This window comes from Chelmon rostratus, chromosome 24, assembly GCF_017976325.1.
Source record: "Chelmon rostratus isolate fCheRos1 chromosome 24, fCheRos1.pri, whole genome shotgun sequence".
NCBI lineage: Eukaryota > Metazoa > Chordata > Actinopteri > Chaetodontiformes > Chaetodontidae > Chelmon > Chelmon rostratus.
The window spans coordinates 3,386,952-3,414,864 of record NC_055681.1 but is presented as its reverse complement, the minus strand read 5'-3'; the positions used below and the strand labels follow the sequence as shown (position 1 = coordinate 3,414,864).

Here is a 27,913-nt window from a genome sequence, read left to right as displayed (position 1 = left end):
GCTGTCATCGTACACAATGTGTTTCTGCTGCTTAACCACTTCATCTGTGTCTGAAGTGTCAATTTCACATGTTGTTCCTTTATTATTTTCTTTCATGGCCCCATATGGTTCTTCAATTTTAATCGCTGCCATGAGCGTGTGAGCGATGTTGTGATCTTTTGTTATCTGTGGTCTTTTAATTACTCTGCAGATGAGCTGTAATTAAACTAAAGAGAATTGATGAGGAAAAAGAGCTCGCAGTTTGATGAGTGGCTCCAGGTGGACATTCTTAAATGACAAAAATCATCCGTATGCTCTTACAAGCTTATACATCATAAACCTGCGATGTTTCATGTTTTCGGAGTCACATTTGTGGCTAGAGAAAATAATCCTGATTACGACAGGAGGTGTAAGAGAAACAGAGTTGTTGCAGATATCTCTCCTTCTTTGGAAATGTTTATCTGAATGATTCATTTTGAAATGTGAGTGAAAAATGATTCAATCAAGGAAGAAGACTCTGAGGGACTGACTCCTGCTGTTAAGCTTTGATGGTTAAATTGCTAAAAAAAAATGCCTGTCTGACTCCAACTGTACGTGCACTGGAAATATGCATAATTAGCATCTGTCAAGACCAACTGACTTCTCATTTCTAGCCAGAAACAGCCAGTTTTGTGGTAAGAGATGCCAACTGTGGCTAGCATATTATATCAGCTTTAGCTAGCTAGCTAATTCAAGTTATCTCCAGTGTTTTAGTAAAAACTGTCTCAAAGAAAAAGACACAGACGTCCACACTTTAGCAATTAGCAAAACAAATGCCCCATCAATTAACAAAATGAGCTCATAGTCGGTGTCCGTGTTCTTTACGGTAGATTTTGACACTGTCGAAGCCAGAGAAACCAGTCTACAGCTCCTTCATCAATGCAACAATCAATGAGGGACTTTCATCTACACGCTTTCATCAATATGTGACTGTGATACGGATGAAAGCCTTGCTCATATTGCTGGGTCATACTGGATTAAGTGATAAAACTAGAAAAACAAGTTGCATAAACAGATCGATACACCATCATAGGCTCAATGATCAGCCAAATGAGTGATGGTCTTTATGTGCTCTCTCCCCCTCGTCACTCACTCAGTCAGTCGGTGACCCGTTGAGCCTTGCGCCACGCTTTCTCTCCCGCTAACACGTCACTTATTGAGCGCCACCGAATGAGGTGCTGTCAGGAGGTGGGTGCCTCATTTTGTCGTACACATTCAGTCTTATCTCCCTCTCACATGCACAACCTCCTGAGTATCTTGTCAGCTGTCGGCAGTCTGCAGGTAGATGTGTGAGTCGGGTTTACTCACCATGCAGAAGCCCAAAGTCCCTGTGAGCATCCGTCAGCTGCTTTAGATGTTCTGTGATGGAGATCTGATGGAGAAAGATGGAAAGAAATACATTTAGATAGAAAAATAGAAAATGTAGATACAACAAATACAGTGCCTACAAAAAAGGTGGTCCATTTTAACGAGCTTGTTTAAGAAAATTAACTGAATTTAGATGTTTTAACTTCTGTAGTTCAGGAGGACTAAATCTATCTCTGCAGGTATTTATATTGAAATCAATTTAAAAAAAATAAATCTACAACTCAAGACATTCAGAGCTGCTATGGCAGTTGATGCGCTGGGGCTGAGGTAAGCTAGCTAGCTTTAGCAGGAGTTTTAAATGTTTTTCCGCTGCTTTCGTAAAAACTGCCTCGTGTTAAAAACCAAAATTAATTACCAAGATGTTGGTTAATCAAAATGTATATTTTTTGATCAAACATAACAAGCTGGAGTAAAGTAAATTTTGCTAGCAAAGGCTAGCTGTGGCTTGCTTACTAGCTAGCTTTCCGTAATATTTTCAAACATACGTCAGATTTTTTTTTTTTTTTTTTTTAATTTTGGCTTTAGCAAAGGCTAGCTGTGGCTCGCTTACTAGCTAGCTTTCCGTAATATTTTCAAACATATGTCAAAGTCCAGTCTTAACTCAATTTTGAATAAATCTGTAGTCAAGCTAAGGTGACAGCACTAAATCTACTGAATGCTTGTATTATTTTATATATCTTACTTAAAAAATGGGCATGTAATTGAATGAATGTCAAAGCATGACAACATGAAATGAGGACAAACACTTTTCTTTTGTTCTGTGTCTTGAAATCAAACACAGGTTAATGTGGGAAATTCTGTTTCCAAAGAGAAGAAGAAATAAAATCCTGGGAATCAATCAACCTTTTTAAGGCCAGGAGAAAACCTTCAGCCCTAATGCTTCTTCAAAGTAATGAATAGCTTTATAATGTGATCATGAGAAGACACTGGAGGGTGATTTTTGTGTGTGTGCCACAGTGAATATCTATATTTATGTACTCTTGCAAAAAAAAAAAAAAAAGCAGTCAGTAGAAGTACAAGGATGGGCAGACGGAGGGAGAGGAAGGGTGGGGAGGAGACGCAGAGACAAGCATGGGAAAGATAATTGAATTTGTAGTGGAGGAATTAGAGAGGATGCAGTCTCCTGTGAGTCTCCTTCAGCTCTGAATGAGCTGTCTATCTAGATGGAGTTGAGATAATTGTGCCAAATCAGCCCGGCTCTGTAGGTACATGCAGTCTCGTGGCTCACAGATCGACATCTAAACGCTTGTTTTGTTGGCAGCGCCAGCATCACTGGCATCTTCAACTATGATGACTTTCATATCACTCTCTAACCCTCTGGTTAAAAAAACAAATGATTTGAAAAGTGGTCTTTGCACACCTGTGTTCAACCTGTACAAAAGACAAACACACAACACATGAAAAACACTCATAAAGAACAACAACCATCCATCAAATATAATGTGGGGGTGAGGCCCTTTCACATCCAAAACTATCTCTCAACGGACATCCAAAAACAACAAAAGGCAATTCATACAAGGAAAGGTGTTAACGTGAAGGAGAACAGCACAAATATTCAGAAGCTACTTCAACATTTACACTGGAAAACACAATATTTATACACTAACTCTCATTATGATAATGAATAGGCTGATGTCCACAACACAATATGTTAAAATGTGAATAGTATGTGTGACTGCATGCTATTTCTTGGACTTACAGTATCAGAATAGATCTTTTCACCTTAAAGTGATGGCATTTGACAACTAACAAGGGAGATGATAACTCCAAAAAGCCACATCAACTGTGGCTCAGGGCTCAGACCAAAACCAACGCAGGGAGGCTGCGTTGTTAAAGGCAGCAGTGAGACCAGATTAATGCATTTAAAGCAGGGCTTTGAACCGGTTCAAGGAACGAAAACGAAAACCGGAAACGTTATTATTAAACGCTTATTAAAAATAGTGGTAACTGGTTAATACCGGTTTTTATTTCGTTCCTCAAAGTTTCCTTAGCCTACAAATAAAAAAGTAGTTCTTCTCCTGCACGCGTTACCATGACCCGCTGGGGTTCACTTCCTGTGTGACATTCACTAGACGTTCTAGACGGCTCTCGTAGGTGCGTGTTTGGAGCTCGTCACAGAAAACGGCAGACCATTGTCCTTAATGGAGGACACTGGCTTTAGAAAAATAATCGACCCACTACAACAAGCAATTGGAAATGGTTGCGCAATTAATTCAGCCAACATTTGTGAGAGGGTAACAACACTCGCCGAAAGCGAATAGAGAAAACTGATGGACGAGCTTAGTGTCAGGCTTATACCTGCTGAAAATCGACAGCGCCACTTGCAGGAATCGCTCTGTTTTGGGGATTAACGTGCAATATACAGAAGGAGAAAACATTGTGTTACGGACAATAAAACACGACAAACAGCGTCTAATACTCAGCAACGGGATTTTCCAACTCTGGAGATTTATCATGGAAGCAACTATTTGATCTTTCATCACAACAATCGTGAGGTAAACAGCAGAAATACAGTCACAAAGAAATCCACCAGGAACGTGTGCCTGCATGTATCTGATTGGCCAAAACTCACACAACCTTAGATGATGGCACATAAAAGTCAGACTGTCCCAAATCATTTCTGAGCTGTTCATTGTTAATTACACAAACGCGTCATTATCAGTTTATCACATGACTTCTGCATAAACTCCACAATATTTCATCCTAAGCGATGATGAATACTTCACAGCAAAATTGAGGAAACTCCCAAAATCTGCTGTTTCCATTAAGTCTTTAAAATGTGATGTATAAGCCACGTAAAAAGCCAGCTGATACTCGCAGGCATGATTTCAGTCCCTGAACGTCTCCGGAGGAGCCGCTGTGTGTCTATGATCACTGACGCTTCTTGACACAATGTTCAATGATCTAATGTTCCCAGGCAACACATGCAGCTCCGACCAGCATGCGGAGCTTTGGCAGACGCTGATTAACGACAGATTTTTGTTCCAGGAAGTAAAAAAAGTGAATCATTGGAAGCTTAAAGGCATCTCAACTTTCTCATCTTTCATCTCAAAACTCTTGAAGCTGAGGGACTGAGATGGGTCGTTATCCAGTCTCAGCAGACAGATTGGCTGATTAACCATCAAGCCTTTTATCCACAACCCAAATGCGAAGGCCACTGATGACACATTGTCAGGGAGTGTGTGTACATGTGCATCATGGTATGAGATGAAGAACAGATGAAGATGAACATATGACTGGGTTGATCAGTCCTGTTTTTTGGCCTCCACATGAAACCGAACGGTAAAATTACCTTTGAGTTCACCTCACCCAATCCATTTCTGCCTGAGTTGCTTTTCCCCGTATCCACGGCAACCTAATCAGGATTGCACAAACAAGAGGAGTGGGATTGTTGAGGAGGAATTTGCCGCAATTACTCAGAGTGCACTGTGTCCCTGCACCGACCAATCAGCTTCAACCTTTTGGGCACGAAAGAACACTGTGGACCAAGCTAAAATGACCTGAATGTGAGCGTACCACACACACACACACACACACGCACACACACACACACACACACACACAGTTGTTGCACACAAATATAACAAAAGCAGGAGCACTCACCTAAAATTTCAGCCATATTAACAAAAGCAGAAAACATGAAAGCACAAACACACATTGGTACTAACAATACACACACACACACACACACAAACACACACACACGCACACACACACACACACACTCTGCTCTCCACCACCCTGCCATTGCAAGTGCTGCCAACATTCCCGGGCAAACATTCTGCTCCCAATGAACCACCTGCAATGGAAAATGACTTCTCAAAAACTGGCACTTAAATCCTTTTTTCTGTCCAAATGAAACACTGAATTCTCTTCTTACAGTTTCATATCAGCTCAGGCGTATCAGCGTAAACACAAAGAAAAATCCTTTCCTCAGTGAAAATGAGACAAGTGGGACACATTCTCTGACCAAGGCTCGTACTGACAGACTGAAAGGCTGAAACACAAATATTTTGACTCAAATATGGTCATAAATGTACGAAAGCTCCAGAGGTATTTTTTGTTTTTGATCGTATGAAAAAAGCCACAGGCAAACAACTGTGGCTGGCGAGCTAGCCGCTAATCCGCTAGCCAGCTGCAAACATTCTAGCACTCGTCAGTCACAACAGCTCTTTCTCTATTTTCTCTGTGCTGTTTTGTTTAGTCCTGCCTGGCACTTTGTTCTCTGTGAATTCAGTCCAGTTTTTGCAGAATAACATATCACCATGTAAAATGTGAGGGCGTGTGTAGGGTGAATCCTCGTTGCTCTGTGTGATTAATCATGTGATGTTCTCAGAAGTTACTCCTTTTGTGTTATCTTCTGTTATGTCCTGTCGTTATAAAATTCTTAAATGCAGAAAGTTTGATGAATACAGGGCGGTTTAATTTGCTTCTTATACAACCTTCCTTTCTCCCTCTATCCACATCAGCTACACAGGTGTTCTCACCTTTGCTACGACACAAAGGTGTGTAGGTGTGTGTGTGCGCAAGCATCTGGTCAGGTGCTGACTTCAGAGGGGCTGACCGTCTGGTCCCGTCACCGTGGTGTCGCCATGACGCCCGTCTCCGCCTGGGACTCCTCGGCATCAGTTGCGTCTCTCTGGCAGCTGAGTGGCTCTATCTGTCACCCCCGGTAACAGTCACTGTCTGACTCCCAGCATGGCTGCCACTGGGTTTATTGAGACTGATCGAGGCACACCCTGTGCTTCCTCTGATCACCAACACATGGTGTGTGAGCGTGTGTGTGCGCTGTTTATCTTTATTTCAGCTATCTCACAAAGTAACACATACACAGATGTTCACAGGTACGCACAGACACACACTCTTCTTTTAAGGAGTGCAAGTTAACCTGAAAAGATTTGACATGTTGGTATCATTGTCAACACAATATAAAAACTATAATCTGATAATTCTAATGACTTCAAAACTTAATATACCAACTCGCATCCTGAGTATATTTCAGCAAAGATCACAATCTACACTACTATAAGAAATGTCAAATCAAAGTCTCAATCAAAAGCATCAAGTCCATTGTACCACATGCAGGAGCTGGACAAAAGCAAAAGACACTGAGACGTAAGACAGTTTGTCTTTTCACTGCAATGAAAGACAGTGGAGATAATGCTTTGGCAGGTTTACAGGTCACTGGGTGCTCACTAAACACCACATCTGGCTGAAGAGCCTTGACAGCCACAAAGTTGTGGAGACTTGAAGGTGGAACATCATTTTCTAATAACTGAGTATATTTGTTTGAGCTGAGTGCAGCAATCAGCATGAGTTTATGTGTAAAACTGGATGTGTACAGGTGTGTGTGTGTGTGTGTGTGCAGTAGTGTGTACCTGTAGGAGCCTCCAGCGCGTGTTGAGATCGTCAATGCGTTCGAGGTTGCCAGGTGACAGCTGGATATCATGTGGACCGAAAGTGGACGCCAACTGGTTCATGTGTGTTACATCATCCTGAATCGGAGCGATCTCTTCCTGAAACTCCTGCAAAACACGCGCACACACACACACTCAGGTTGTTTGTTGTGCTGCATTGTTTACAGTGGGGGGGAAGACAGATGGGAAACACAGGCAGGTTGTTAGTAGTTCGGTGCGGTCTTGTTTCTCACCTCCACTGTTCCAGCAGTGAGAAACAGATGCATCCATCATGCAAACCCCACTTTTTCTGCATATTTAATGCTTGCTGATGTATGGAAAACACTGACAGGCTTACAGTAAGTAGGATAAATGCAACGTGAGGGGCCTTCATGGCAACCAGTGAAACATTAATGGCTGATAGATGCAAAGTGGGCTAACTCTGTGTCTGTTTGATCTATGTTCCATGTCTGCCGTGGTGCATGCAGATTAAGGATGAGTTAAAGTACAGCTATGACATCTGTGTTACACACGGCCTTTAAAGGTGCTGTGGGAGCATTTTCACACAAATTAATCATTATCAAATCACTTTTCAGACCATGGTACATTCTCTACATTCTCCTTTTTTTGGCTTTTAATTGTCTACCGAGCTTTATTTCTTGATTTTCGAAGATTGATTTTTTCTAAGAGAGTTTCAACAAATATGCTTGGAAGTTCACTCCAATTAACTGAGGTGGTGCCCAAATCAGACATCACAAGTACAAATTAAACCTGAAATCAAGCAGCGGCAGTTCCTACAAGCTTGATGAATATGCAAATCATCAGCTCCGAATGACATTCTGACATTATTTCTGGCAAATGGCATACACATCTTAGAACAGAAAGAAAACAGAAGGTATGGAAACTTCGATCAAACATGTATTTTGTGTTCCTCCACCAGGTTCCAGAGCGTCTCAAAAGAACAGCAGAGACATTCTGGGAGGTGGGTCTGTTTGCTTTCTTGCTGAAACAAGATGAGAAGATCGATACCACTCTCTTGTCTGCAACCTGTATATGAAGCTACAGTACAGTCAGCAGCCGGTTATCTTAGCTTAGCATAAAGTCTCTGTCTAAACTTCAAAAATATGCCGATCAGCATCTCAAAACTTTGTTAATTGACATGCATCTCATCTGTAATTTAACAGAAATGTAAAAATGACAAGTTGTGGTTTCATGTGGAGTTGGGTGCTGTGACGTTTGGTGACTCCCTGTAAAACCACAACCTGATATGTCTATTTTTTACAATGTGCAACGTGCTAATTCAAGTTCAGCAGGTAGTCACTGACAGATGCATGATAGCTGTTTCCCCCTACGTTCAGCCGCTATGCTAAGCTAAGCTAACCAGCTGCTGGCGACAGCATATTTCATAAACAGAGATGAAAGTGATATTCATGTTTTCATCTAACTCTCAGAAAGAAAGCAAATAAGTAATTCCTTTAATTTAAAAAAAACAAGGAATATAACTGAGAACAAGAGGAGGTCGAATTTGCATCGAGTAAAAATATTAAAGGTAGAAACGACCCCGACAAGAATACAGGATATTCATGGTACATACTGCTAAATTTATTAAAGTGAGTGTGACTCAATCTGACCTTGACTCTTTCGATGTTCTCGGGCAGCGAGTCAATCAGCAGGTCACCAACAGGTTCCCACGCCTCCTTCACCATCTCGGCCTGCCTCAGCTGTCCGTCCAGCAGGTCCTCCACCTCCTGGAGCTCCATCAGCCGATCCAGGGCCAGCTCCAGCCTCCTCTGCCAGTCGGCTGAGTCGGCATTGAGCCGGTCCCACTTGGTCATCACGTCATCTGCTTCTTTGCGCAGGACTCGCCCCACATTCTGGGCACGCTCCTCTGGGCTGATATCTGAGGGTTACAGAAAGATGGGTGATAGGAAAGTCCTGCAAAAAACATTGTCGTCGGTCCAGAAAAAAAAAAACTTCTGGTGACAACAAAAGCAGTAAATAAAAAAGTAAAATATTTATATGACTGTACCCTCACAGGCTGTGGCGCGCATGTGATGATGTACTTTTGTACTGTTCACCATTTATATAAATGACCTCATCTCGTCTGTGTGCGATTGTGAAATTCATCTTTATGCAGATGATTCACCGCAAAATGCGCATGTTTACCTTAAATCAGCACTGAAAGTGGCTACGATCAAAATCTTTGCATTAGCAATGGGTCACATGACTACTTTGACTGAGAACCATGGTTTGTAGTGTCACTTGTAGTTTAGTTTTTGGCTGCAGCAGACAGCTTTTTTCAGCATCGCAGTGTGATTCAAATGTTGCTGAACTCTGATTGGTGCATTTCAGTGTATGATGACATCTGTTTACAACTGAGCCCCGCCCACTTACACAGAGTGGGAAAAGCAAAGGGCCAAAACAAAAAATATTGAAATGTCTCATGTAAACCTGTTCTAACTTTGACAGAAAATAGTGTGTGCATGTTGAAGTCCATTAAAAAGCTGAGTGAGAAAATAGGCTTTCAATAAATACATTTCCCCTCATAATCCTTCCTCAACTAAGCCCCTTATGATTAATCTCTGTCCTAATAGAACTTAACAATCTATTCATTTGTACTAAAACAGATTTAAGGGGATTAATGTATATGAAAGAACAACTTTAATTTCAACTAAAATCTGTGTGGAAAATAGATGTTAGGAGGAAATGTCTACCGCTCCATGAATGTCTTTACTTTAAAGAAGAGGAGCCGTGCATGACGGACATTCGAAACGCATCAAAAGAGACACTTTCACCGTCATCCTGGAGCCTCTACAGCTTCTTTCAATCTCTTGTCATATCTTTTGTTTGATTTGGCTGAAGTGCTGCAGTGATTGTCCAGTCCACTGAACGCTTTCAGCAGTGCCCGGTTCTGCCTCTGTTCTGCTGCAATTTCAGACATGAACATTGGAGTTTAAAAGCATGTTGCCTCTTTTAAAGCAAACAAAAGCACAAGCTGTAGCTGTGACAATGAAGACCGGCTCCTGGGAGACCGTCTCACTTATATGTCAAACCACTCAGGCTGTTTGTGGAGACATCAGTTCTCTTCAGGAGAGCCAGCTGAATTCAAACCAAGCAAAATGTCACACAGTCAAAAGCTGCGTGTCAATTCTGCTTTTTAGACGTCCCCAACTGCTGCCGATTCCAAGCTCTAATCGCTGAGACAGAACTGTCTGAGAGGAAGTGCCTGTTTCTCTCGGTTTGGCAGCGATTAGCAGCTGGAGTTCACCCTTTCTGTCTCTTACACTCTCCGAGTGTGTTTGAGTTGGCAAATGAATGAGTTTAATGGGCCACAGTTAAAATTCAGCTGTTTTCTTTGAGCCTGGTAACCGGGCTGCTGCCATGGTGCCGAAGGTGCTGCAGAAAAGTGCTTGCGCATTAACCTCCATGTGTGGTTGTTACCAGGCTGTTACCAGGGTCCAGAGTTCACCGTGTGAGGCAGGCACGAGAGGAAGAGGAGCTTTAGGTTTGAGCAGGAAACAGGTCTGCTAAATTTACTACATATTTTCCTTCTATTTTGGAATTCAAGTGTTAGGGCCGATCACGGTGCTGCGCTGACGGAAAATAACACTAATTAATGAGCTGTGTCCTGTATTTACATTCCAGCTTCGACATTTACAGGGCAGGTGCAAGGTGCATTCAAATGCCGTATGAAGAATTGTCTGAAACGAGTCATTTTGGAGTCTTGTGTTACCTCTCTGCTCAGGTGACGGCGTGTCTCGAGGAAGCTCGGACAGGAAGATTCCCACATCGTCCAGAGCCTTGGTCACGACTGGCTCTTTGGCTCTCAGGTCCCTCCTGAAGCCCTGTGACATCACACACAGGCAACAATTTTAATTGCATTTAATAATCTAGATTTATTTGACATATATGTTGTCATTCAATTTATTGGTGCCACAGCCGTAAAGCTTTGTACCCTTGTTTTTGATCAATAAATCTTTTAATTGCATCAGGTGCTCTACACTTCTCCTGCTACCGTGCATCCAACACAGTGACAGAAACATTTCCTGTATTACACAAAATCAGCATGTCATGAAAACAAAATCTTTCCTGGTTATAACCTGCTCGAGGAGATACTGCAGCCTTCATCAGCACGGAAAACTGACAGTGGCTGGTTTACAGAGTCTAAATTTAAGAGGCCACAGGATTGAATGCTCCCATTAAGTGCATTGTTATTCCTAATGGAGTTATGCCTCGTACATATCACCCAATCCACAAACAATAATGATGCATAGGAGCACAACACAATACAAAAGCAGCTCATAGCCATCATGATTACTTTGAGCTACAGCGTCTCTTTAGGCACTGACTGTGTCTCCTTTAAACAACATATAGAAGTTTCTTGTACCACCTTTCTTGTAGTTTCTGGTGAAAACTGAATTAATTGTTCCCTTAAAAAGTATTTTAATAAATATGTTTGTCTTCTATTGATAGTAGGTTAATGTAGATATTACATTGATCAGCGCCTTGGGCCTTTTGTTTTGGGCCCCAGGATAAAATCGTGTAAGAGGCCCTGCTGTAGATATGCATAAAACAGCCTCAGGAGCGAATATGTCCCTTGCAAGATGTAATAAATCAAGTGTTTTATATAATATTAATAAAAGATGTTGTTGGAAAGTCTGCATGTATTCTGTACGGGCAGACTAATGCACAAACACTGTTAGATTCAAGTGTCTGTATGTAAGTGGCCCCTCGCTCTAAAGCATGCCTGCACTGACTGTGAAATGCTTTCACTAAAAGCTCTTCCTAATGCATATCTGCAAGAATTCACCATTTTACAGAATCATTGTAGTTTTACACATGAAATGACCAAATCAGCAGAGCCAATCATCTCGCTTTTTTGCATAAAATGGAGCATAAAATGGGTTTTTCATTTAACCTGTGTGAATATTCCCATTTATTCGAGGCCTTTGATTTGCATAATGTCAGTCAGAGAGATATGAAGTCAGCCTCAAACATAAATGGCTGCTTTTGCAATGAAACCACAAAACTTTTTATGATGAAAGTATCAGACAGGCTCATTTTATTGGTTGCTTATTGCTCTGGCATTGAGCTGAAGGGTCCTAAAAGTGTTTTCTTTTATTGTGACCCTGAGGTACACTTTCAGGAAGGATAAACACCAAAGCACTCCAGTAAGTCGGTCAGATGTTAATTTTTTTGGACCCTTGAACAAATCGCAAAAGAAAAATGAAAAAGACCCTCCCTTGATTGTGTGTTTCCTCCTACCCGGTGTGTGTCCAGCTGTGTCTGCACGGCAGGGACGTCGCCCCCTACAGGTGGCTCTTGCTCCAGCTGCTGACTTTTGAGCCTCAGCCAGTTCAGCAGCTCCTGCAGTGACATGTGGAGCCTCTTCCAGGGGGCCATCTCTGAGTCCAGGTGGGCCCTTGAAACAAAAACACAGCCATTTTTGTTTCTGTTGCTTTATGTAAACTATGGTTACCTGTTTTCCAGAACACAGACAGAGCATTTCCAATGCTTTCTTTTGCACTAGCCTCGCCTCACCTCATGCTGAGGGTCTTGTTGCGCAGGTCGTTCCAGCGCTGGCTCATGTTGTCCAGACGTCTCTGGAGCAGAGCGGCATCCTCCGAGCCCCCCAGCGAGCTCACAATCCTCTGCCCGTTCTCATCCAGGGAGTGATACAGCTCTGTGTGGCCGTCAATCTCTGCCTGGAGGTCCTGGTAAGACATACACACTGCAAGAGTCAGTGGAAAAAAGCAAGACCAGTAAATTCTCTTGGCGCACACACTTCATTTTCTTGGTAATAGCAGCCATCTTTCATGAATTCACTTTTTCTCGCTGCTCGAGTGCTGAGTAATGGGATCTGGATCTGAGAGAGTGATTTAGCAGCAACCAGCAGGATTGAACCATAATGCAGGTCTTAATGCACCGTGGATGGAACCTTTTGCAGCACTGAAATGTGAAAATATGCTATTCAGCGTGGATTCACTTGGTAACTTCCGGCGGGAGCGGCGGTCCCACCTGTACAATCCATTACTGGAAATGTCACTGATAACATGTTAGATGGGAACCAAGTACTTTAAAAAGCACTCTTTGTGACAACAGACAACAAACAGGAATAACGCATGTTTTCAGTGAACACATCCTGTTCCGGAGTTGTGCAAAAGAATACCAAAGTTTCAGCAGGTAGACATTAAGAAATGTGAAATCAATTATTGCTGATTGATAAATGGAATGACATTTACTGTACTACGACTACTGCACAAAGCTATTTACTGGAAGTACATATTGTACATTTAACTTGACTACATTTATCTAATAGGTGGTTACTTTTCAGGTTTTCAATATTTTCTGATGAAATAAAATGCCTTCAAGAAAGTTAAAGATTAAGTTAGTGTTTCCCAACTTTTATGACCATGTATAACCTCTTTGCTTTGTTCAGGCACAAACACGTCACACAGTGGCGTGCACGGGGGGGGTGTAGGGGGGGCGACCGCCCCCCCCCTCGTGGCCCAGTTTTGGAAAAACGCGTGTAAAGTGCCCTCTTGGACACCAAAACGCATGCTAAAGTGCCCTCTTGGACGCCAAAACGCATGCTAAAGTGCCCTCTTGGACGCCAAAACGCATGCTCAAGTGCCCTCTTGGACGCCAAAACGCGTGCTAAAGTGCCCCCTGAGAGCCAAAACACGCGCTGAAGTGCCCTCTTGGACACCAAAACGCGTGCTAAAGTGCCCCCTGGGAGCCAAAATGCGCACTAACATGCTATATGTGCCCTTTTTTTCCTTTTCGCCCCTGCCCTTCAAAAAGTTTGTGCACGCCACTGACGTCACATTGTACAATATTTCACAAAAAAGCAAAGATGATGTTTTGGAGGGGTCAGACACCTATGTCGGACCCACTGGACTAAATTACCAAACAGAATTTAAAGTATGCATTTAAAACCAGCTCCAACTCAAGCAGCTACATCAGTAAAATGCTGCGCACGCAGTGATGGATCAACAATCTAATAATGTCAGATAGAATAATGGATCAGTCACAGAGGACATGGAACTGCAGAGCGCTTTTACTTTTCTGTACTTTTACTTAAAGAGCCTTTTGATTGCAGGACTTTTACTTGTAATGGAGTATTTGTTTTCGAGGCAACAGTACATATTTTTCCACTTCCAAACCTCAAAATTTAGCCCCTATCAGCGTCAACATAAGTACCAAAGCCCTGACTGTTGTTCTTCAGAGTGGCAGGTGTCACGTCCACTCACACACTAACGCTGACGCAGGTTTTATTTCAACATTTGTTTCAGGAACATTCTGCTTTAACGCCTGCTGCCACCTCAGACTTGTCACTTCACTCTCATCCATGACAGAAAATGTTGTTTGATATCAGAAAGCACTTCATTTCCTCCCTTTGCACTCCATCTGCAAAATTCTCTTTTTAGTTCGTCTTTAAAGAGGAAAACATCCTGGAAAAGAATGTTGCACTTGCTGGAAGTTTTAAGATAAATTAGATTACATGAAATTTTAATGATACCTGAGGGGGAAAATGGGTCATTGCACCAAAGAATGGGACACAGACGAGAATAGAACAAATAGAAAGCACTGAAGACAGTGAAGGTGGAGAGCAGAATTACACTGACTAATGTATTAAAAGCAGTTCCAGAAAGTTTCCTGCAGTTTTTCTTCTCATCTAAATGTTCTTTGATCCATTTGAACACTTTGAGTCAATCCCTGTGCTGCACCTTCACATGAACTTACCTTCATACGAACTTAAACTTTGATGTTTTCGTTTCAGACTGATGGTTTCACGTATTCACGCCTTAATTTTACCACATTTTTGGAAAAAAAACTTCAACACTTGTCCTTCGGTTGACCTAAAATGCCTCACGAGGAGCAGAATCTGCTTACTTTGAGAATTTCAGTTTGTATGAAAAGCACTTTTGTTCCCACCGAAGAACCAAAGTGTGAAAGCAGAAAAATATCTCACTGATCGATGATTAACCCCTCATGTGGTGATTTATACCAAAATTCCCAATTAAAAAAAAAAATCCTTTGTGTTAGTATTCTAACCCTTACAGCTTTTATCTCAAAACATTTTTTATAATAGATGACACTCTCGCCCCCCCAAAAAATGCTTTAATTTAGGATGACAGTGCATTTTCGCAAAAAAAAGAGTGCTTGATTTTCTTTCCTAACCTGAACATGGTAGACCTTCCTGCGCAGCATCCTCCAAACTTTACTCTGGAATCCCAAAACTACACGTCAAGAAGAAGAAGAAGAAGAAGAGGAGGAGGCATCTTCTGCTTGTTCTATTCCCTCAAGATTAGATCCCAATAAGACTGCCTGCGAATGCTCTCTGTTTAAATGTGTGTGTGTGTGTGTGTGTGACAAAGAGCGGGGTTTAGAGATGAGGAGGAAGGGAGGGAGAGCCGAAAGATGGAGGGAGAGTTAGTTACCCATAAAAAGGGAGACAGAGTTGGAGAGTGTGAGTCAGAGCGAGTTCGAAAGACAGAGGGGGTAAGGGAGAGAGAAGAAGAGGAGGAGGAGGAGGAGGAGAGAGGCAGAGAAGACTTGAAAGGGTGCATAAAACGATGAGTGCGCTCATTTTCCAATTAAACCTTATCTGCGTGCAGTGCTGGAGCCCGTGAGTGTGTGTGTGTGTGCGCTCTCTCGATGCTACACCGGGTTGCCGTCCGCCATTATAATTGGACACAGAGGACTATCACAGTACTGCATACAGTGCTGCTGTTGTACTGAGAGCGCTGTGTGTGTGTGTGTGTGTGTGTGTGAAAAGGAAGTGCATAAATTCGCAAAAGTGTGCATCTGAAAATTCATTTCCAAATATCTGGATCTGTGTTTCCCGTACAGAACGTACTTTGTGTGTGGTGTGTGTGTGTGTGTGTGTGTGCGCGTGTGTGCACAGGCCCTTCCACCAGAAAGTGTGTGTGGGTGCAGGGTGAGGGCTGAGGGTCAAAATATGTTCTCTTGCAGAACAGAGCCTTCCCTTCAACACCCACAATGCAGTGGGGGGAATTTTGCATTTGTGTGCCAGGCATCGACCGGCCAATGAAATCCCTCCATGTTGCCATGTCAGCATTCCGGTCATACCAGCCGGGGCAGAGAGTCAAATCAGAGTGTCTTAAACTCTGAAAGTTGCCATGTGACAAAAAGTTGGATTTTCATTTTCTTGTCTCTTCTTCACCGTTGTTGTCAGCCAATCAGCCAGGGCAGGAGAAGGCGTCGTATTCTGAAGCTGATGCTGTTTTGTCGGTTTAACCGCTTCCTCTGGCTGATCCACCGAATTCTTCTGCTCCAAATAAATCCTCATTCATGCAGCTAAAAGTTTAAAATGGATCTCCTGCTTTGCTCCATTAAAGACCTACATTACATCAGGTGTAAAAAGTGCCGTGGATGGATGGCAGTAGCTATAAAAGGGTTGTAAAACCGGTAGTTGTGAAAGTAAAATTGTAAGAATAATGGTCATCTGCACAGGAGCAGTGGGGAACAGGCTTCTTAAACAGGTCAACTGAAAGAAAGGAGGGGTTGTTGTTAAGATCTTTTCTCTCACGTTCTGCCTTTTATTCGGAGTCGGATTACTACTGGACCTCGCTTGTTTTTTTGTAATTGTAATAACACATTAAATAACCATCTTAATATATATGACTTCAAAATCCGACAGGGGAGCTGTGCACCGTCTGGAAAACAGGAATATGTAATAGTGTCTGTGTGTGTGTGTGTGTGTGTGTGTGTGTGTGTGTGTGTGTGTGTTGGGGTCCCACCTTCCACTGTGCCAGCAGGTTCCTGGCCGCCGGCTGCTCCTGCAGTCTCTCCTTGTTGGTGGCGTCTATTAGGACGTTGCACGTGGTCTCAGCCTCCGTCAGCCAGTTGAGGAACTTCTCCAGGTCGAGGTAGAACTGCTGCAGCAGCTTCAGAGCCGCCTCCAGAGCCGCCTCCCTGTCCGAAACGCTGGGCAGAGACACATTGCATGTCACCGAAGCAAACTGGCTCATACACAAAATCCTTTTTCCCATTTTGAGTATTTAGATTTTCAGGGTCAATTCCTCATCCCCACATCGAGCAACCTGTGTGTCAGCAGCATTAACAGAGTGAAATAATTCTTATTTCATCAGTAATGAACTCAAACCCTCTCTTTTGAATGAGTCTTTCTTCCTTGTGTTGAAGTAAGCAAGCGTAAGTACATATTTGGTTACCGCTTGCTGATGTGCGTCCAGGTGGCCGCCATGTTGTCGTTGACCTGGGTGACCTTGTGCGTGTCGTCGTCGGCGTACAGCGTCAACAGTTTGTCTGCAAGAGCGTTGGTTTCATCCACCTGACCCTGCCACTGCTGCACCTCCTTCAAAAAGAGCTGGTGAAGGAGGGAGAACGAAGGGAGACACAAGAAAGGAAATAAGGAAACTGGCAAACAGAAAATTTGCACCTTAAACCTTAAACTTCTTTTGAGTCAGCAATAGTGGAATGGAAGACGTGGAATGGAATGGAAGAGGGGAAACGATGCGTGCGGCTAAATTATGAGTAATTTTATCACATGTATGCATTCAGTGAGCGGATGTTCGAACCTTCAGATCGGCGTTCTGCTTCTTCAGTGCGTCCACATTGTACGTGATCTCCTGCCAGGACTCCAACCTCTCACTGGCCCGCTTGATGAGATGATCCACCCCCTTCTTGGCATCCAGCCAATCGGTGGAGTCCTGCAGCATGTTGTGGAGCTGCTTCGTCCTGTCGGAGAGTTTGGTCTGAGAGTCTTCCCAGTGAGTCTGAAGCCTGTCGACTGCGATGACAGACACAAAGATCCTCTTTTTATTTTTTATTTATTTTAATGATAATGTGAAAGATCCGGCTTTGCTTTGTTGTCGTTTTTTTTGTTCGATTGTTGTGCAGCTTGGATCCATTAGCTGACATCTTAATTTGATTGCTACGACTGGCAGGCAGGCTGAAAGTACTGAAGTACTGAAATATAGAGACTTTAATAGAAAATATAAAAAGCCCTGACCTCAAATATGAAGCTAAGTGGATAGACCTAGAACAAAATCAGATTGAAATACCTCTTCAAGCGCTTCTGGAGGAAAGAACACTACAAAAAAAAAATACCTTGGGCCACGGTCCCATTAAACATTTGGAATAAACAACTTAAAAATGAGAAGTTTGAAAGAAATGCACGGATTTACTCCAGCAAAGATGGATAATAGATTTAAACACTGGATAACTAGGGGCGTCACCTCCTATTGTATGATATCTGAGAAATACTTACACTCCTTTCAGCAGTTCAGAGAAACCTTTTGTTTGGAGAAACAGGATTTTTTTTAGATATCTTCAATTGAGAAGTTATTTTGATAAGAATATTAAAACTACCGGAGAGGTGGCCATGGCTCTGATAAAGATATTTATCGAGGCATATAAGGGTAGTAACAATAAGAAAATGATCTCCAGGATTTATTCATCACTGAGATGGGAGAGAGATCTCTCTACAACATACATTAAATCCATAAAACTAACCAATGATGAATGGTGAAATATCTGTAAAACACAGTCTACAATCACTAGTTCTGATCTTTGGAGGGAGTTTGCCTGGAAACCAAGAATCCTGACCATAGTCAATGCGGCAACATGTCTGCAGGTCATTTTCATATTTTCTGGGAATGTCCTGTGATAGCTCTGTTCTGGGCAGATGTGATGACAGAAATCAGATCAATAACTGGCCTAAAGATTACCTTTAGTTTTAGCACCATATACCTCGGTAACATGCCAGCAGGCCTGGAAAAAAATGACCAATATTTGGTGCAAATATTACTGGTGAGCTGTAAAAATTCTATAACCAGGAAATGGCTGAGTGTAGAGCCCCCAACAGTAGCTGAATGGATTGAAATAGTTAAAGAAATTCACACTATGGAAAAAATGACCCTCTCTCTAAGACGTGCTGTTCGAAAATATGAGAAATGTTGGAAGAAATGGAAGCAGTATGGAAGTTTTATAGACTCTCTTCCACTTATAATGAACCTTGTTTAATATCACTTTTTTTATATTGTGGTTGCAACTTGAGTTGGTAACCTGTAACCTGTGAATTACCTTTTACAATTCACCACATGTGGAGCCTGAATGTCACATTTCTTCATCCGACTCCTGATGACCCTGTCTCTGTACTTGTTTTGTTTGTACTGTTTACTAAAACCAAATAATAATAAAAAAAGAAAATTAAAAAAAAAAAAAGTATAAAAAGCCCACTCAAAATGTCAAAGGCATAAATCATAATTGGAGATTTTGGGGAATATTCATTGATGATTTGAGGACCTCGTTCTGGAGGCTGGTTTGGATTAATGAAATCTATTTCAGAGGGTAAGGCTGGTGAGATTTTATACTTTCGCTAAACTAACAATGTGTTATTCTTTAGCTCAATACTTTGTGACTTCCCCACCCTGCCTGTGGCGTTCAGCTGCTGCAGCATCTTCAGCTTCTGTAGTTTTTTTAACAAACAGAGGAAATGGTGCGTTTGTTGAGGACTGTTTTTGGTGGATTAATCCACATTTGTGGCAGCAGGACGGTGTGTGTGGGATTGAGTCAAAACAAACTACAGCGTGTGTGTTCATGGTGATGAAGGAACATGCCATCCAGTGCAACACTGAGGCTCACTGATGTGTTTTTAATAGTTTCTGGACAACAATGGAGCTCTGTGGCACAGAGGAAGAAGATCTATCAGGCCTTGAAACGCACTCAATCCTTGCACGAGGGATTTGTGCACGAAAAGAAAAATAAAGATTGTCTACAGTTATTTTTTAAGGCACTCCTGTTTAGAGGGACAAAATACTGGAAGAAGGAATGGAGATGCATAAAAGGAAAATGTGACAACGAGAGATAAAGACAGAGACGTCATCTTAAGATTTTAGATGAAAAACTAAAAGAATGCATTCGGCTTTTCAGCAGCACAAAATATGACAAAAACAAAACAAAAGTCTGTTATTTTTTAGCAGATTTATTATTAGTAGATTTATTAGTCGTATTTTTTCTGACTTTTAATGGCTCATAGCAGGTCGAGTCCAGTGTGTTATGGCTAAAGCAGACAGCAGTACTTATGTAAAGGCCTGTTATATTATTACTGTTTATCCATTGACAGAAATAATTCAGACCTAAAGGTGCACAAGTTCACCAGAAATCTCACATCGACTTTTCTCATTTAATCACTGATCTTGTTGCCTGTGCAACTAATATTTCTTCACCTATAACCCCCCTCATGCAGGAATAATACAGTCTTGTATTTCCAAATGTATCTTCCCTTGAACCAATATTCCACGTTCAGCATCTTCTGCTTTCTAGACATGCTCAACATGTTTGAAATCAGTCCAGCACCAGGCGTTATTCAGCCGCTTCATACATCTGTAGTCTTGGTAAATATGCACAGAAATATCCCGTTGTGCTTCATGTGGATGAAATCCCGTCAGGCAAGCTGAAAAATCACAGCGTATCTTTTTCTGTGCTTAACTTTGCATTGCATGCAGGGTATGCGTATTTTGCAGCACCAAGCTTTCCTTTTAGCAGGCTGAGAGTGGCCCTCCTGCATACATTAGGGCGTGACACATGGAAATAATATGCAGATAAGGGACTGTGCCACATGCTTGTCTCGACAGGTGAATTAGATTTATAAGTCTGTGATCAAACGAAATTTGGACCAAGTAGTTTCATCAATCATACACATGTACATATGTTTTTAAAAGGAGGCTCAAGACTCACCTTTTTGGTTTGGCCTTTAACTGATCTCTTATTTTTTTATTTGTCTATTTTTCCTCTACATTTTTAACTTTCTTAAAGCTTTTAATTTTTGTGCATTATACCTGCTTTTATCTTTAATTTATTTGGTTATTTATCTATTTATCTATTTTTTTCTTTAGTCTTTTAATTTCTAGCTTCAGTGTTTCCTCAAGTGGGGGCCTCCACACTGGGGTGTATGCCCGGTCTGCACACGGGGGCCGTTGCTTGGAGGCCGCCTGGGCCCGAGGGACTTGGGTGGCTCTGCATTAAGTGCGGAGTCTGCCCCTGTCCATCGGCGTCTGGGTGGTCTCTGTGGCGGCGCTCCCGGTGGCCGCAGGCTGTGGCGCTTCCCGGTGTGGATGGCTCCCATAGGTGTTTCCTCACATGGTTCCTCAGTGCCCTGCCATGTCTCAGCACTGTGTGTGTGTGTGTGTGTGTGTGTGTGTGTATGTGTGTATATCTGGAAGTGGGATATTGTCTGTCATATTATGCTTTTATTCTCTCTGTTGTTGTATTCTTTCATCTTGTGAAGCACTTTGTGTTGCATTTTAAATGGATGAAAAGTGCTATGTAAATAAAGTTTGATTTGATTTGACTTGATTTGACATGTACATGTATGTATGTATCATTGTACAATTGTCTCATTTCATTTGCTTTCATTTCTGTGAGTATTTGGAAAATGATGGCTTTGTGCCTTTTTTTTTACATGAGATGATGCTTGTGTGTGTGTGTGTGTGTGTGTGCGTGTGTGAGACACATACTGCGTTCAGTGATAGCATTGCGGGTGTCCTGGTTGCTGGTTTTGTTCTTCAGGTTCTGGGCTGCTGTGACCTGTCTCTCCAGGAGGGGGCGCCGCTGTTCCAGCTCCAGTAAAGACACCTGAAAACACACAATAAATATTTGTAAATTTGTGGTTTATCAACACATTAGTTGGTGCACGTAAAGAACAACTTGGTCTCTTACTTTTATCCACTGTTTTGAACTTTATCAGAATATAATTCTGATAAATGCTGGCTTCCATGTACATGACTGCTTATTCTAACTACGTACAGAAATATGATAAATGTGTTGGTCAGCTGTCAGTGCACCAACGTTTTCCCAGCCCTGCTTTCACGTGGTCACTGGACCATAACATTTCCCCGTGTTTGCTCGGCTGTAAATCTTGTTCCCGGTTGAATGACCTTGAGTCTGCTGATGTTGTCGTTGATGTCGTCCAGGTCAGCCACCACCACACGCTTGTTCTGCACCATGTTATCCAGCATGGTCAGCCAATCGGTGAGCTCAGCCCAGGACTTGTTGAACTGAGCCAGTGCCGCAGATTCAGGCTGGGAACTTCCTGTTAAACTTTCATCTGGAACACACACACACACACACACACACAATGTCATGTATATTCATTTAAAGAACTGAACTAGTACGTATGCAGTCCCTGTCTCTGTCTGTCATGAAGAGAGGTTTGTTTTTATACCTTAAACCTCCCTCTTAGCTCAGGGTGCAGAATTCGCTGCTAGCGTCTAGCTAACAGAGCCGGGTCAGAGCTCTTTTAATAAGACAGTAGATAGCTTTGCACAGAAAATGTTGGGGAACAGCACCAGTTTTAAGATGGTTTTGAATGGAAAATGCATTGTGTTGCTACAGCCGTACAAGCACGGACACTTTTTAAAAGTACATGTCAGACATAGTTTAAAAAGTACACATGTAACATATACTAACACACTGAGCCTGCCAGTGTAAATAAATCCTGTATAAACTGTAAAGGTGTTTCCAACAGATAGTGGACTATGCTAAAAATGCTAATATCTCAGAGAAACAAATACAAACGGGTGTGCAGGGTCAACGTTCATGAAGTTGATCCATTATACCTTTTAAATCCTGTATTGATAAAGTTGGTAATGACAAAAGATTTGCTTGTGACTTCGACACTGTAGGCACTTAATATTCCAGGTTTCTGCACTAATATATAACACACGGCATGTATATGTGCGGTTTTGTATATCTTGATGGCACACGGCAGCAGGATGTTTATGTTAATTCATGCTAATGTGACTAATATGAAGAAAGAGGGGGTTTCTGTACTAGCTCAGAAGCACACCACAGAAATACCATATATGCTAATGTTAGTTTTTTTAATGCTAATGTTATGTTTTATGCTAACCTAGTATGTGTTATGCTAATGTCATTTTTATGCTAATCATAGTCTTTGATAAGACAATGTTACTTTTCAGTGCTAGTATTACTTCTAATGCAAAGGCATACATGTCCGCTGACACCCCCACTGAAGAAAACGAAGTCTTACTGGCTTTTTTGGCTACGAGCAGGGCAGCCATCCTCTCCTTATGCAGCCGCACCAGCTCCAGGATCACAGTCCAGTCTTCTTTCAGCTTGGCATACTTCACCTGTCATCACACACACATGCACACACACACACATACACACACAAAATACAAGTCACTATTTGTATTATTTTAGGAACAGAGCAGAACGAGCATATTCAACACTGAAAATGTCTTGGCACAAGATGCTTCCACAACATATAGTCACCGCATATGAAAAGCATATATGCTGTTGGTGTCTTTCAGTAGACAAATCACTGGCATGGTGTTTGACTTGCACACCTTGTCTGGTTTACTGGGAGGACCGTCCTTGTACAGTTGATCAGCTCGCTCCAACACAAACTCCACCTCTGGCTGCTTGACTTGTACTTCCTCAATGAGCTGGAGAACGAAACACAAATGTAGAACATACTGTATAAATGGTTTTATTCAAAAGGACTGATTTGAAAACTGCAGTATCTGAAGGTACACTGTGTGTGAGTCATACCCTGGGTGGTGGCTCCTCCGGGCTGCTCTCTAGCTTGGCTCTGGTGCCGGACGCCCAGGCTGACAGATCGTCCAGCTGAGCCTGAAGCTTCTCCAGCTCCCTCAGCAGACCCTCGATCTCCAGCTGACGCTCAGGCAGAGCCCTGGACACCTATACAGAGACGGGCCGTGATTTATCCACATGTAGAACACACTTAATTACTGCAAAAACTGCATTAACATTTCTTGTCCACTGAAATATCATTTGATGTTGTTCATCACTCAGAAACTCAGCCGATCTGCTTCATCAGGACTGTGTGGGTATGATTTTTAGAGCATGAGGCTGATTTCAAAATAGTAAAATTGTGGCCTGTAAAAAAAACAACAAAATACTGAAAATTCTGGCCACATCGCACCTTTAAAGAACAGCTGTAATTTATGACAGAATCCCCAGACACCGTATAAAACAGTATCATCTGGATAAAGATGAACTTTACTGTCCCACACTCTCTTTAATATCCATGATTTCTTTCTTTTTTCCAGCGTAAGTAACAGAACTAAATGCTTTCTCCACTCACAGTAGAGTTCAGCTCAGTTCTGAGCATGTTGCTTTCTTTCTGCACACCCAGCTAGAAGAAACCACATGACCTCTGTGTGTTTAAACAGAGGCTCTCAGCACCTGGAGCCCCATCACCAGGGGTGATGACTGCTCATCACCTTTATCTGTACAAAACATCATGATGTGGCATGATTTCACCGCCTGGTGCAGCTCCGCTCTGATGACAGATAAACATCTGTTTACAAAACGCTGGTGTGCTGTTAGCTGCTGACCTGAGCCCAGCGAGCGTTGATGATCCTGATGTCTTTCTGTCTGTCAGCAGGAAGCGTTATCTGTTTCTGTCTGGAGTTCAGATCCTCCATCGCCGCCTCCTTGGCGGGAAGCTCCTCGACACGTGCCTGCCACACAAGCATGCAAGTCACACAGGCTGAATTTAATAAGAAATCACTGCAGCGGCTCAATGTAGGACACGAGCTCTTCCAATCGAATTATATAAACACAGACAAACAAGCAGAGACACACAACGTAGTTTCAAGGTTGATTTCAGAATGAAACATTACAGCATCTCAGTGGAAACCATAAAACCCTCTAAATTAAATTAAATAAACACACACACACACACACAAACTAGTTTTTTGTTGCTGTAATAATAAAGAACTCATTTAAACTATGATGGCAGCTAATTTAAATTACACTGATCAGCACACACACAGCGCTCAGCGGCTCATGGTAACTGCTGTGTTGTGGTACCTGGACTTTGCCAAGCGTGTCTCTGATGTGTTGTGGCTCTGCAGGCTGAAGAGGGATGGCCAGGACGCCCTCTGCTTTGTCCAACCAGCCCAGCATCGAGCCCATGTCCTCCTGCAGGACTGCAGCTGCTGTGCGCGCCTCTGCAGACCTGCAGGAGTGGGGGGCGGCGGCGAGAGGAAAAGAGGAAAGGAGGGTGAGACATCGCTTTCAGGCTGGGAGTTAAATAAAGACAAAACTTTACATTCAACATGGACTTCACAGTCACAGTTTTCTGGACATGTCTCTGCTTCTTCATCTCATCATCTCTGGATGCACTTTGAATGCAAACAGATTTTTTTGTTGTTTCCAAGAAAACTCCACCTTTAATTTCACCTTATAGATATTTTTGATGCATTGATGAAGATGAGAGAATGTCCAGCCTGTTTAAAATGTGACACGTGAATTCTGTTTGTTAATTTATCATTTTGACAACTCAGTATTTGCACTTGCACACTGGCCGCCACCCCAGAATATATCAATGTTTATTTTAGTGAGGTTCAAATTCTAATGCGGACACATGAGAAATAAAAATAATTCATAAAGATTTACTATGAGGAACACTGGAATGTGCAACAAAACGTTGTGATGCTGTGTAAAACTTGAATTGACTGAATTTGATGCCGCAACACATTTGAAACCAGTTGGGACAGGAGCAACAAAAAACTGGGAAAGATGTGAGGTTCACCACTTTGTGAACACATGACTGCACAAAGGATGCTACTGCACGGGCTCAGGAACACTCTGTAAAGCTGTAAACACAGTTAATTTGCAAATGATTGCATTCTGTTTTTAGTAACGCTCAGGGTCCCGACGTTTTGGCAATCAGGGTTGTAAGACGAGCATGGATTATCCATGACCTGCAGCCTCACACACACACACACACACACCTCCTCTTGCGCTCGTTGAGCTGCTGGCAGACGTTCGCCCAGCGAGTGTTGAGTAATTTGAGCCGCATTCTGAGCTGCGAGGCATCGTCTGGTGTGCTCAGCTGGCTGATGTCCTCTCCTGCAGAGTTCACTCGGCCCAGCACCACTTCCTGGATGGGTATGGCCTCCGTCAGGTCCTGTGCGGACACACACATACACACACGGTGGGTGATTAGCTTTCTCACTGTTTGGTGTGTGTGTGTGTTCACACGGTGGGACTCACCTGCTTTCTGGAGACAGAAAACTCTGCTGTCACAAGTTGAGATATTTATTTGAAGGTTTCAGGTTTAAGGTGAGGATTATGGGTGATTACATTATTTCATGTTAGTCAACATATTGTGCCTTTCAGGGGAATGTACAGTATTTTAATGCCTTTGGCACACTATTTAAAATACCATAAATCTTTCCTTTATCCCTGAAAATGTTCATCCAAATCGAGGTTGTCTGCTGTGGCAGCCAGAGATCACTGATATTCTCCAATAATTTGATGAGGAAAATACTGAGCCGCTTAATTAAGCAGATTTTCAGGGATACTTAAAATGACTCTCCTCTTAAAGACACATTAATCTGAGGAATTTGACAAATCAGTTTACGGTGCTACACTACGGGAGCCGAGAACGGCCAGGTCCGTATAGATTATTTTTTTACCTGATTGCCTCCACTGCTCGTTACACAGAGAGAGAGAGAGAGAGGAGAGAGAGAGAGAGAGAGAGAGAGAGGGGTGAAAATGTAGGCTCCTGTACCCGTGCAGACGACCCGGTCCCCTTCACTGGTGGCTGATGAAATTCACTATCTCAGCAGGATCACTGTACCGTCGCCTGTACAGTTGCAGCCGGGCTAGTCTCCTCCTCAAGTTTCGAGGACTAATGTAGATGTTGTGTCTCAGTTTCTGCCTGTGTTAGACCCTGATCAAAGGATAGGCCTGCTCCTCCATTTTCACCTCTCTCTCTCGCTCTCTCTCTCTCTGTGTAACGAGCAGTGGAGGTAATCACATGCAGCACCGCCGTCATCTGAGCAGAGCCCAACAAGTCTCCTGTAGGCTATACGGAAGCCGAGAACCAAATAATTAAATTCGCTATCACGGGAGAACGGTCTTTGTGATCTCGAGATAACGAAATAATTAAATTGTTATCACCAGAAAACGGCCTTTGTTATAACAAAATAACGAAATAAACTAATTCGTTATAACGAGAAAACGGACTTTGCTATCTCGAGATAACGAAATAATTAATTAGTTATCTCGAGAAAACAGTAAAAAAAAAAAGTATACTGACCTGGCCGTTCTCAGCTTCCGTACTGTACAGCTTGGTAATGTGGTTTAAAGAAGTCAGTGATTCATGCTTTGTTTTGTTTGCTTTCTGTATGAATTTTAGGGTAAGACTCCTTAAATCTACAAAACAATATAACAGTACGTGTAACTGACGGCACTAAAGCAAAACTATGCTTTTAAATGCTTTGAGGACTGGGAGTAAGTAGGAAAAGTAGGTTTTTCATGTGAATTGTGACCATTTACGGTTGGGTCAGGTCTCCACAGTGTCCTCACAAGTGCACCAATACCACTCCACTCAATGTGCCCGAGTGTCTGAGTGTCTGAGTGTCTGAGTGTGTGCACGGGGATCAGGTTTGGGTTCGATTCAGGTAGCAGCTTGTGATTTGAGGTACCAGATGGTCCTCTGTCTATATACACACACTCTCTCTTTCAACCTCTCTCTCTCTCACACACACACACACGCACACACAGGTTGGCACAGGGATGGCACTTGGACACTGCATCCCTGTCTTTGCAGGTGGACATTGAGAGCTGATCACAGCAGCCCAAAGTGGACCGGGCATGTCTGATGATGCAAGCACACACACACACACACACACACATTACGCAAACTTACATTCATACTTCCCCTCCCCCTACCTACTACTTACCCTAACTTTACCCCAAGTCTTCACCCGAAAATGTAATTTACATTATGGGGACTTTCATTTAAATATAAGACAAGTCCTGATAATGTGACACACACACACACACACACACACTTCATATGCGAGGTTGAGTGCATCGGTTCAAGCACGGCAAGTGAAACTAAAAGTCAGCTCAGTGAGACGTGTGTGAAAACAAGCCTTCATGGAGTTCTCCTCTGTGAAAATGACTCCTCATACATTATTTATCTGAACTTGGCTGATGTAAAAGCCCACTGTTCTACACTTGTATTAAATTGCTCTTCATAATCCGTCAATTTCAGTTTTTGGGGTTGATGTAACATTGAAATGTCAGAATTGATGACATAATATAGTTACATAAGGCCTAAAAAAGGAAAG

General features: G+C 42.5%; 1 protein-coding gene across 15 annotated transcripts in view; it reads right to left on the bottom strand.

Annotated features, from left to right (window-relative positions):
- dmd (dystrophin) overlaps positions 1–27,913 on the bottom strand; it is a 207,526-nt gene that overhangs the window by 47,756 nt on the left and 131,857 nt on the right. For 11 of the 15 annotated variants that reach the window (XM_041966467.1, XM_041966475.1, XM_041966462.1 and 8 more), the window contains 17 exons: positions 25,562–25,737; positions 24,636–24,783; positions 24,158–24,283; positions 23,349–23,498; positions 23,144–23,242; positions 22,825–22,924; positions 21,710–21,879; positions 21,290–21,407; positions 17,348–17,559; positions 16,982–17,136; positions 16,550–16,736; positions 12,324–12,496; positions 12,048–12,204; positions 10,516–10,627; positions 8,414–8,682; positions 6,765–6,911; positions 1,327–1,390 (listed from right to left, as the gene is read on the bottom strand). In XM_041966467.1, the coding sequence (XP_041822401.1) occupies positions 1,327–1,390; positions 6,765–6,911; positions 8,414–8,682; positions 10,516–10,627; positions 12,048–12,204; positions 12,324–12,496; positions 16,550–16,736; positions 16,982–17,136; positions 17,348–17,559; positions 21,290–21,407; positions 21,710–21,879; positions 22,825–22,924; positions 23,144–23,242; positions 23,349–23,498; positions 24,158–24,283; positions 24,636–24,783; positions 25,562–25,737 (2,563 nt within the window). Of the gene's footprint in view, positions 1–1,326; positions 1,391–4,678; positions 4,742–6,764; positions 6,912–8,413; positions 8,683–10,515; positions 10,628–12,047; positions 12,205–12,323; positions 12,497–14,966; positions 15,081–16,549; positions 16,737–16,981; positions 17,137–17,347; positions 17,560–21,289; positions 21,408–21,709; positions 21,880–22,824; positions 22,925–23,143; positions 23,243–23,348; positions 23,499–24,157; positions 24,284–24,635; positions 24,784–25,561; positions 25,738–27,913 lie in introns of those variants that run through there. The other 4 variants (XM_041966474.1, XM_041966470.1, XM_041966476.1 and 1 more) reach the window with 4 other exon arrangements.